Raw genomic sequence first — 12,199 nt, forward strand, 5'->3', positions numbered from 1 at the left:
ACTAATATTACCCATTTGGACACGGTTAAAATGATTTTCGTTTCATTTCCATTGATTTTCTTTGAATACTTGACGCTTGACCCAATTTTAATTGCTATGATTTGCAATTTTCTTTTATCTTCAACATGAATCCTATTTAGCCCCATCCTAAAAATGAAAACAATTCATCAAACGAAATATCTCGCATTTGCAAAATAAACACAAGTGTATGGATTGTATGGATTCGAAACGTTTTTAATACTCAAGTCTATTTTGATGCAGTAGCTGCAGTATTTGATGTACATACATGTACATGAGCAATTATTTTGCCGTTTCGAATTCCAAAAATAAAAGCATTAAAAACTATGACATTAAAACTGAATTGCAAATATACATATCATTGATTCTTAGATTCTTCTTTAACTATGGCTAATTTTGAACCGTTGTCATCGTCATCTTCATCTTTGATGGTCAGTCGTTCGTAAAGTTCAGCCAGTCTATCCTTTTGACGTACCATGGTTAGGGCGCGGGCATATCGATCTTCCCACAGCTTTGGATTGGCCTTTGCAAGCTTCTTGAGTGTAAGTTCGGCTGCTGCTTGGACATCCTTCTCGGGGCTCTCGTGATAAAGAAGCAACAGATCCATTGAACGCTGTACAAATGCTTCCCAGACCTCACGCTCATGCTGGATTTCCTCCTCCGATTCAGAAGTGTAAACCGGACGCAATTCACCCACCGCAATAGCTGCCATGCATCTAATCTCCGAAGATGGATCATCCATGCGCTGCATGGTAGCATAAGCCAGAGGTTTGAGTTGCTCCACGTTTAGGCCTTGAAAGAATACCACAGCCTGGATGGCATAATGACGTGTGGTTATATTGCGATCCTCAAGCAAACTGGACATAAGCTTGGCCAATGATGGCAATACCTCGCGCGCCTCCTCCGGTGCACCTTGTGCCAGAGCGCAGAGAGTGGCCATTGCCATGGAGCGCATTGCCTCAGCGGTGACCCCCGCCTGCCAGACTAAATGTGGTTCCACAATTTCCTTTACAAAATTAGACCACAATTGGGTGCTCTGTTCTCGCTCCAGTTTAACTGTCTTCGACCAGAGCAGCGACGACACCGAAAGGCTGCTGAAAATGCGCACCTGGGCACTATCAGAGCAATTAGCGAAAACAATTTTCACCTTCTCAATGAGTTCCGGTAGATAAGTAGCTCGAATGTTGCATGTATTGATTAGGCCATCGAGCAGCAATATGGGCTCAGCATTCTCATCTATATCAGCGTCAAGATTCTGCACATCTTTCAGGACCAATGCAAAGAGAGATTCATGTAGTTCGTCCACGGACTTTTGCTCGGCTTCGGCAATTCGTTCCAGCACTGTTTTGCCCTCTTTGAATTCCATATTCATATTTAGCGAATGCATCAAGGCAATCACTTTGATGTGCACCACATACACAACGTCGTACAGTTTTTCTAGCTCCGCTTGACTGGCTGTAACCCAACGGGCCTTATCCATCACAGTGTCCATCATACGAAGAATATACATCTGGAACCGGGGTTTAAGAGTGTGCGAATAGTCGGAATTTCTCAGAAGTTTAACCAAACACAGTAGCTGCTCATAGGTGCCGCCCGTTGAGGCTTTGAACATGTAATAGAAACACATCAAATATGAATCTTTTGCATGATGTTCTATGCCATGGAAACCATGATCAATCCAGGAATCATAGGACAAAAGACGGCCCATTAGATCTGACACCTTCTTGGCCTCGGCGCTAACTACAGCATTCTCATCGCTGCATCCAAGTGCCACATGTGGATAGATCTCGAAAAACTTTGCTGTCATGGCTGCCTCAGCGTGCAGGATAAACTGATAGAGCAACTTCAACGAATGCAAACGTACATTGTCCTTCCAGTCACCAGTCTCACGTGTGATCAGCTGCAATAGGCGCAAGGAACGTTGCACCAGGCCACGGCAACCAATTGTAGGACGTTCCACATCCTTGGGATAATTTTCAGCTGGCAAGTCGCTAAGCTCCTGTTGTGAGAGTTCCGTCTCGTTTTCGTCATAGTATTGCTTACCGCACTTCACCCACAGAGGACGTATATAGTTGACCACATCAGGGGAATCATCCTTGAGGCAGCAAAGCACCAGTGGCAGAATTCTCTCAAAGAATGAGTAGCGATCCAGTAGTTCCATGAGCATCAGTATACCCATTTGTCCACACTCGCGACGCACCAAAGGCATGCTATCCATCAGGAGAGGCGATACCTCTGAGAATAAACGCCGCATATTCTCTCCACTGGCATCCATGTGAAGGCTAAGTCTGCCCAATGCCTCGACAGCTGATATGCGCGCCTGGGCGTGCTTGTGATTCAACATGGAGTACAAGGCCACAGCCAGAGCCTGGGTATGTGGACGCAGTTGAGCAGTATCGGCCACACGGGTTAGACTCACCAGAGTTGCGCATCCCTCACGCTGCACCAACGGATATGCGTCCTTAATGGACTTGATCAGCACCTTGGTGGCCAGGGGATAGCACTCATGAAAGATGCCCGCGGTTCCCATTGGCACATATAGACGCACCATCAGATGCATCTGTGATATATACAGCAGACGTATCTCCTCGCTCGGCTCCACAGTCTCCGTCTGACCCATGCGTTCGCCCAGTGTTGCCATCACATTCGTCAAATGGAAATCCAAGGGTGGAAGAATTTCCAAAAAAGCATTCACAGCCATCACAGCATGGTCGCGCACTGCCTCAAAGTGATCCGTGTAACACTTGAGCAAATGCAAGTACAACTCATCGAAGTAACATGCCATTTGCTCAAGTTCACGTACGCCGGTACCGGCTGGAATGCTCTTACACTGTTCACGCAGCTGGGCCAAGGCAGCCGTCTTGATACGTCTATCACTGTTCTCCAGTTGCTGACAGATCAGCTTCGTGTCCATCACGATATTCGCAGTCATTTTGTCCCGTTTCCCTGGGGATCCTTATCACCCCGTTTCTCTGGTGATTTTTTGGTTTCTCTGGTGAATTTTTTATTTATTTTTGTTAACTGAACTGAACTGACTAGCTGCGAGACTAAAATGAGAATGTGAAAAGTGAAACGAGTCGTCAGGCAACATCAAAAATATATAAATCCATGGGTTGCTATGATTACTATTAATATTTGTTTATGTCAAAATAACAAAAGTCAACTTCGCCGGCGTGTTTCGCCCGGCCTACTAAATCGATCAGCTGTTCCCCAGCCCCAAGCTTCAGCTGTAGCTAACTCAACACTAATATTGCAGTGTTGGAAAATTGAACATTGGCGCGCAATTCAAATGGGTCTAATAATTATGAAATTGAAATTTCCCTAGAAATGGAATGTATGTCTCTGTGTTTGTGTGTGTGATTGTGTGTGTGAATGTGCGGCTGTCTTTTATGAGAGGTCGTCTCATAAAAGAGAACCGCTTATCTTTCATGCCGGGCTATCTAATTGCGATGTCGTTCCTTATCACCTTAACAGCGACAACAAGCGACAATATCTAAGATTGATTGCCCAGCTCAGTTAACTTCTCCATGATGGTCTAAGGGGGGGGGCGGTCTTTAATAAAGATCGAGGTTCATTCCATAGAAAATGGGGGGGAAAAAATCAACCAAAAATCACATAAAATGCCTATTTTTATCGACAAAACTTAATTGCATTTGTGGGTCATCAAATTGGGGTTATATTAAAAGTGGGTTGGGCACAACAAAATAAATAAAATAATAATAATACTCAGATAAGAAAAATGCTTCAACAAATGGGGGTAATATTCCTCTAGAAAAAAATGTAATAAAATTAAAACAAATATAATTGCAAAGCTAACAGCTAAAAGAGTTCTATATTTAGAGCCAATTTCTTTATGGTAATTCCTTGTCAAAACTAGATACAATTATCGTAAAATTGATTTATTAGAGGGTGTACAGAGATTCTTGTTATTCTGGATGGGTTTTAATTAATCAAACAAGAAACCAATAATTAGCAAATATACCTAGTCATAAAAGTAAAGAAAAACCCCTCTTAACTGGGGATTCCTTAATTCAATTAAATTTACCAGAAACTGTAAGCAATTAGAAAGCTTTACACATGACGCCAAATTCTCAGGGACTGAGTAAGTCCAGAGTTTGATAAAGCTTTTGTAAGATTAGAAAATTGTTTTAAAGAATTTGCAGCTGGTATAATCATTTTGCACAAATAAATAAATTCCAGAAAGATGATTGTATTACAGGGACTTTGACTTTGTCCGAGTAATATTCACTTGGTATTTTATTTGCAAAATGGATCTCTTATCGAATGGGTTGCCTATCTCTAGCATCTCGTATTTCAATTTCTCTTTTTTCCAGCATCCAATTGTTTAAGCCGTTTTGATTGGCGGCAACATATTATTTGTTTTATGTGGTTTTTTTTTTTTGTCATGTATTCAATATTTTTGAAACCACTGTCCGAAAAAAATTGTTGCTGCTGTCGCCTGTCGCCCTTGCCGCCGTTCCCAGTTTCAGTCAAATGTTACCTTTTGTTGCTTTTATTGTTGGCACAATTCGATTTCATACCTTTTTTTTTTGTTGCTTTGTTGCTGTCGCTGCGCTGCTACAGAGATTGGGGTTGAGGCAGAGATAGACGCGCAGAGCCCAGGCAAACGAGGCACACGCTCCAAAGCAATTAAGCGCATGAATCAGGTTTGCCTCATATACACAACAGGCGGCGGAAAGGCAGGGCAGCAATCTCGGTACGAGAGTTTCTGTATCTGTGCATTTTTTTACACTCTCACACATACAGAAACGCATTCACACACACACACACACAGATACAGACAGGAACAGAGCGGCACAATAAAGTTAATTGATATGAAATGAAGTCATTTGGCAAAATCACTGGAAGAGTAATGGACCGCGTTTATTCAATTTGATTTGATGTCTGGCCTGGTCTGGTCTGGTCGGGACTGGTCTGGTCTTTGGCCTGGTCTCTAGCCTGGCCTGACACGGCAGCAACAAAGTTACCAATATGTTTACATTTGTATGTTACTTTATAGTTTTATTTCATTTATTATTAACTTTTCAAAAGCAATTGAGCACACTCAATGGCAAATAAACGCACACAGATATGGACTGCATTAAACTACGCAAGGCTCAATTTTGTTTAGATTCATAACGAAGTTTTGATACTCTTACACCGACGACTACCGACGGATACTGCCTGTATGTATGTATGTATATAGGAGATTTTCTGACAGATAAAGAGGACAAAAGTTCTATCCTTAGCAATTTTGTTAGCAAATAACATTGAAAGACGTTTTTCCTGTCCTGTGCGAATGGATCATTATAACCAAAAATCTATCTAAAAGTCGCTTCAATTAGAAATGCTCTTTCTACTTTAAAAGATGCTAAAGATTCGAATTAAGCAGTTAAAAAGTATCTAAATCCGAATCAATTCCCGGAAATCATTCAATTGTGATGAAGGAAAAGTGTCTTGCATATAATGGTTAATTCGAAATTAGTTGCAATCATTTGCCAAAGATTTAAATTGCCTTTGCTTTGCCGGCCTGAGCCAGAGGCACGATAATGGTCATATTATTGCAAAGTCAGTCGTCTATTGGCTGACAGTTGGCAAAATGCAAATTACCCAATTGATATTGATTGAATTGCAAACAGGCAAACTGTTTTTGGCCTGTGCTATGGACAACGCTAATTAGTTTCATTTTCCTTTTCATTTTTCAAACGAAAATACAGCAGCAGCAGCAGCATCGTCAATCGACGCTGAAATTTAGTTGATTGAGTGCAATAGACCTCAGAGACAGCGACAGAGACTACGCCGCGAGACGCAAGCTAAGGGGGGAGCTCTCTGGTTGGAACTGAGGCTGAGGCTGAGGCTCAGGCTCAGGCTGGGACTGCAGCAATGTGTTGTGTGTGTCAATTTCTCGGAATCACTGATTAGAAATGTAGCTAATGGTCTGCTTTTCGAATGGCGCTGTTTTGCATCTGGTTTGCTCCTCGCTCTTCCCCCATTTCCTACTCTTTCCATTTCTACTGGAAAACCGCAGGCCAAACCGTTAGTTCACTTGCCCAGCTATAAAAAGCTTGTTGCGGCATGTAAGTGGCCTGTTGGCATTTTATATTGATTGCGTGACTCATCTGAGAACCAGCCAGTAATCAGGCAACAGTCTACCGTCTGTCCGTAAGTCCAAGTCTCAGTGTCGGAATCTGAATCTGAGCACGAGATTGGGTTTGCCAGTTCTTGTTTTCTTTTTTTCTTTTTTTTTTGCCGCTGCCATTTCAAAGAGTTATTCTTGCGTTCTCTGGTGATCTGCTTTTTGGCGTGCTGTGCCGCCGAAAGAACTTTGTAGACTACACTTAACGAAAATAATATTTGCCCTTAATCAATTTGAAAATCCATTCTTGCATTCTGATACAAAAAAGACTACAAAAAGCCCCTGTAATTCCCGAGATTGCCTAGAAATCAAGAGTTTTGGGCTATTGGGCCTTTTTAAGTTGGTTGAAATATGGAATTTCAGTGAGAACTTTCACAAACTGAATCCCTTTTGAACCCGCCACTGGCCGATATTTGTAAGAAATAATATTTTAAAGTGGAGATTTTTTGACGAATTTACAATCTTGCATGTTTATATGTAGATGAAAAGTTTACGAAACCAAAAATACACATTTTTCCACTTTAAATATATGACTAATTTTATTATACCCTTTTAAAAATTTTATTATAGTGTTGAATATTAAAAAAAACTTGTGCCTAATTTGAAACAAGATTGTAGAGCCTTAGCTATAAACTATAAGTTGAGGATGACTACAATTCCAGTTATTTAGCTTTATGTTAGTCATAGTAGTTAATTGCAATCATTTAACCATTTGTGGGGAAATATTTAAGGGAATTCCGTCTAACAGCCTCTCTGGTGGGAGTTCTCTTTTGAACATTAATAAAGAAAAAAAAAGAAGTGCCTCAACTTCTTTCTTTTCAGATGTAATTCATTTCAGTCTGACTTTATCTTACTTCGCATTTCGCCCACTTAATGTTCGCATAATTGCTGCATGTATTTATGTTGTTTTTCTTTATGTTTTCCTTTTGCATTTTCTGTCAACGACGCTTTGTGCTAATTTACTGCTTGTAAACCGTTCCCCCCGCTAACCCACCGATCTTCCACTCCATTCCCCTCTCACCTATCTTTGGTAGTGAGTGGTGTATCTTAAGTATTTTAAAAGCATTGCTTGCGGTTTTCATTTGGAAACATATGCCACAGAGTGATTTGGTATTTTTATTATTATTATTATTATTATTATTACTACTAGTGCAATGTGTTTATTTGTTTAAGTTATTCAAGTAATTAACATGAAATATGCAGGCCAGGTAATTGGATCGACAAATGGTTTTTACGTAAATACCAAATGCCTTTTATACTTATTATTATTTGTGTAGATACATAGTTTTGAAGAACTAGTTTCATTGAGAGCGTCAAATGTCAGTCTAGTGTGATGTGTGTTGTTTGCTTAACAATTTAATTAGTTTAGTTAACCAATTATGCATTAGATATTCGATATCAACAACTGTTTTGCAGTCGAATGAATGAAATTGCCTTTTAATTATGAATAATACACACGACACTCAATTAAATGCCATTGCAATGATATACAAATTGTCCATGGAGTGACATTATTTTCTATGATGTGAGTAACTAAACAAAAACGCAGACAACAGAGGAAAAAAGAAAAGATAACAAGGGCTAACGAAAGGGGGGAATGATGTTACAATTATAGATACCATCAGAACAAGAGAGAAAGCGATTTTGTTCTCATAGTTGGTTGTTATCTTGCTTGGCATAATTATCATTCCATGCTTATGGCGTATCTACAAATGTATCTGTATCTCTCTGTGTGTATATGTATCTGTATCTATTGGCTTGGTCGTCGTCTGCCATAATTGCAAATATTCATACAAAAGAGACCAAAATAATGCACACTCATTGATAATTCTATTGGGTTTGGGTTTCGGTTTTTGTGTGTAATTTCTTTTACAGTTTATGTGTAAATTGATTAGCTGTTGGCTTGTTTATTTACTTTTCAAATAGTTGCAGCAGAAGTTTCGATTAGACTGAATTGCTCTATCTGGCTGATTGTTTGTGTGTGTGTGTGTGTGTATCAGCATAGTAAATGTCATATTGCTGACGTAAGATGCACATATCTATATACTGTGCAGTCCATATGCTGGCCCACTAATTTGATTGACACATACATACATATAATACATATATATACGCTGTGATTGCTTCCTATAGAATGGAGTATACATGAATCCATTTGATTTTGCCTCTGGCATAATTTCTCATAGTCATCAGCAGTAGCAGAAAGCACCAACAGAGCAAATAAGCCAAATCATCATGTAATTGAAATTAATTATATGTCAATAAAATTTTTGCAACAAGGCCAATTAAGGTTATACGACTGATGAGATAGAATTCGATTTAAATAAACCAAAAGTGTTCAAAATGCTTTGTGTGATATCCCCTTTATATATATAAGTATATACTTGCCAATTCGTTAACTTCCTATTTTGCAACTTACTTGGTCAATCTTGCTTAAAGAAATTTAGTTATTAAATCAATTTTGTGAAAAAACAAAAACGGTTTGTACTTTTTTGCAGTTTTGATTTGTGTTAACTTTCGCGACTTATTTAATCGATGTTGTTCGAAATTATTTCTTAAGTTTAGTTGTAATTTTTATAACTAGGACGAAAACTGATTGAACGTTTTTTTTCAGATTCGAAGAGTTTTTAAACAAACATTCACTATGAAAGTAATTTCTTGACTGAATATTCTGTTTCGATTGAAAAATGTTTAGACGACTGATGTAAAAAACAAAGCCAACTTTTGTTCAACAACTAAAGCAAAGTTATTACAAATTAAAAGAAGTTTATTTTGCCTTTAAATTTGGTGTATATCGTATTCAAACACACACTGTAAATTTCTTATTTGAATTGTTGTTCTTATCATTAAACGATAAGAAAATAAGTACCAACTAATTTGTTGCTATTTCTTTATATTCATTTATTTTGATTAATTGAAATTGATTTATAAATTAGCTAAATGTTATTTAGTTCCCACATGATAAGGGAAATCTACACTGAGAGATTATAATTGGCATTTGCATTAAAGTTTACCTAAGTTTTGAAATATTTTTCCAGTGTTTGTTGCGATTTGCAAAAGAAAAAAAAACATTAACCTATTCATCTCAACTGATTAATATTGCATTTTTCTAAGAATTGATTGGGACATATTAGATTTAGAAATTATTTGTTTTGTAAATTTTCTTATCTGGCAATGAGCTGCTCTAGGTCTCTAGTAATCAAATGATGTCACTAAGTGCGTTAATAGAAAAAAATCCCCGGAATTTATATGATTTTGTTTAAAAACCATTTAATGAAACCTTTGAAAAGGTAAATAATTCAAGGAATCTTTTTTGATTTGTTAGATAGCTTTATACTCTTAGAGTTTTTAGAACTCATAGGAGTTTTTAGAATCCTACCAACGGTTTTAGTAATATTTAAATATATACAAATGTTTGCTATTCTTTTTATTCTTGATCAGGGTGTAATTTTTTATGAACCCAGCCTTATCTATCCTTGCGATATGAATAATCGGATACACTATACTTATCCGTTTACTTCTTTTTTTCTCTACCGTCTCCTTTTCTTTGTTTCTTTTGATTTCTTTCATTCTTAAAAATATCCAAAACTTTACAGTCACGAAAGTTAAACTTGATGATGTAAAAGAAAAGTATCTACAATTTATAGATTGCTAATAAGTATGTTAACTTTAGCAATCTGAGTAGTCACTTAATGAATAACTGGTTATAGTTGCCTTATTAACAAACAATATGAATTACATATCATAAAACAATTATTAATAAATATAGATAAATCCAATTACTTTTGAATTCTTTCTGAAAGGCAGCTGACCGTGAATATATCTATGAAAAGTATCTCGAAAAATGTAAATAAGTTTCAATGGCAGGATACACTTTGCTACTATAGGTAGAAAAGTATATTGGCCGTATACATAGTTTCGAGTATTTATATGCTTAAATAGTTAAGAATGTAATTGTTGTTGTTGCTTACCTCAGTTAATTGTATCCGAAATGAAAGCCGAAAAGACGAAATGAAATCCAATTAAATGGTTTTTCCTTTTTTTTCTATTTTTATTTCTGTTTTTTTTTTTGCCGTTTTCTATTTATAAGTTTTTTTCTTTCAAAGGTCACGTTTTATTGCTGTTTTTATCCTTTTGCTTTCACACTCACTTAATACATTTTTCTGCGTATCTGTGTGTATATCTATGGGTGTGTGTGTGTGTGAGTATCTATGTGTCTATATGCTGACGTTTTACATGGCTCGTTGGTTAGTCTCTGCTGCTGCTGCTGCTGTTGATGATAATTATAATCCTTAATTAGTCTAACGAGTTGCAAATTAATCCACTTTCCTTAATTAAATTGTTTTACCCAACCAAAACAGAAAAAAAAATTGGCGACAAAGACAGAAGATAAAGTAAAAAACGCAAATGGTAATTAAAAAAAAAAATGAAATTGACGAAATGAAAGGCCAAAAGACGAATGGAGAGAGCAAAAAAAAAATGTAAAAATCGTGGGGAAGGAAAGGGAGGAAAAAAAAACAGGAAAAGAGAGAAATGTAATTAATTCATTAGCCAACCAGTCAGCCAATTGACAATTATTGATTATATTGTTTCAATGCCAGTTTTGGTTGCAAATTAATTTCAATGCATTTGCGTTTGTTGTTTTTGTTGTTGCTGATGTTATTGTTGTTGTTGTTGTTGTTGCTGTTTTCATTCAGCATTAGTTGCACAATTTGTTATGGCGAATGCCCGCAGGTCGCATTGCTCATTTATTTAATTTTTAATTATTTTTAAATGTGTTCTGGTTTCATAATTGGCAGCTTATTGTCTCTCACTATAGCTTTCCCTCTCCTACACTATAGTCAGCTCTTTCTCTCTGCTTGGCAGCATAATATTTTTAACTTATTTATTTGCATTTTGTTTCAGTTCTTTTTTTGATTTAATTAAATGTACGACCCGAATCCTGAATCCTCATATTCGACCCGCTTGGCTTCATTTGTCTTTTATCTCTCTCTCTCGCTCTTTCTCTTTCTGTTTCTCTGTGTGTGTCTCGGTTCTCTTTTTCAATTTAGCTGTCAGCTTCGTTTAAATATTTAAAAATGTGGCGAAATATTTAATTTGCTTGCTTGGCATATGCATTTGCCATTGCTGAGATGCATTTAATTGTTGAATTCAATTTAAATTTCAAATGCCAATAAACTGCTACAATCATATAGCATATCATATATACGTATGTATATATAAATATAAATACATTGTGCACACAATTTGATATATAATTCAACTTAATTAAGTGAGTGCTATGATTTAGTTACTATATTCGAGAATTTCAAGAATTCAAAGTCAAATTTAACCAGAATATATGACAAAAACAAAAGGCGAAACAAAAAAAACAAAAATAAAAAAAAATAATACGAATACTTTGTCTTTAATTTCATATTCTCTGAATTAATGAGTTATATGAGATTCCGCACAATTCCGTTTTAAAAATTTGCTTAAATGTCAGGTTTCTCCATTGCTTATTTAAAACGTTTAAGCAATAAAGAGCTTAGAATGAATTTTTCCATATTCCCATATGGCTGGAAAAATTTACATCAAGCTTTTTGATTGTTTTTTTTTCGACTGAATATGAAGAAATTTTTATTGGGGAAAAAAGTATTTGGTATTATTTAATATCCCTTCATTAAATAAATGCATTTATCCAAAGTAATAAATGCATTTTCACATTTCTAAGGAAACTAATCATTAGGAACTTTCAAAAATATTAAAAGATATGCATCAAAGACCTTGGGATCCATTCAAAAGAACTAGCCAATCAGATTTCTTCAAACTCCTTATAAAGAAAACGCTTATAACGTCTTCAACCTAACAAAATTAAGACTAGAAACAGAAAGAATAGACTATTATCATCAAAATACTGAAATGGAATCTTGTTTTATCTTTATAAGAAAATCATATACTATATTAAAAAAAAATTTGCATAAATTTATGCGAAAATCGTTTGCTAAAGTTTTTTGATCATAAGAAATTGGATATTCCTAAAGGAGATCATTTAAAAAGATCCCT

General features: G+C 36.4%; 2 protein-coding genes across 3 annotated transcripts in view; both read right to left on the minus strand.

Moving 5' to 3' along the window:
- Positions 1-12,199, minus strand: part of LOC6647757 (putative uncharacterized protein DDB_G0292292) — a 50,118-nt gene that overhangs the window by 32,813 nt on the left and 5,106 nt on the right. For both annotated transcript variants that reach the window (XM_023178245.2, XM_047013498.1), the window contains exon 2: positions 10,126-10,424. The gene's annotated coding sequence lies outside the window, so the exon portion shown is untranslated. The remainder of the gene's footprint in view (positions 1-10,125; positions 10,425-12,199) is intronic.
- Positions 210-3,213, minus strand: LOC6647756 (dynein axonemal assembly factor 5). Its single transcript, XM_002070569.4, has one exon. It carries the CDS (start codon positions 2,948-2,950, stop codon positions 377-379), a length of 2,574 nt encoding a protein of 857 aa, XP_002070605.1. The 5' UTR covers positions 2,951-3,213; the 3' UTR covers positions 210-376.

This window comes from Drosophila willistoni, chromosome 3R, assembly GCF_018902025.1.
Source record: "Drosophila willistoni isolate 14030-0811.24 chromosome 3R, UCI_dwil_1.1, whole genome shotgun sequence".
Lineage (NCBI taxonomy): Eukaryota > Metazoa > Arthropoda > Insecta > Diptera > Drosophilidae > Drosophila > Drosophila willistoni.

Excerpts from the sequence above, each read along its gene's own strand:
- LOC6647756 (XM_002070569.4), bottom strand. The coding sequence starts at position 2,950 with ATGACTGCGAATATCGTGATGGACACGAAGCTGATCTGTCAGCAACTG.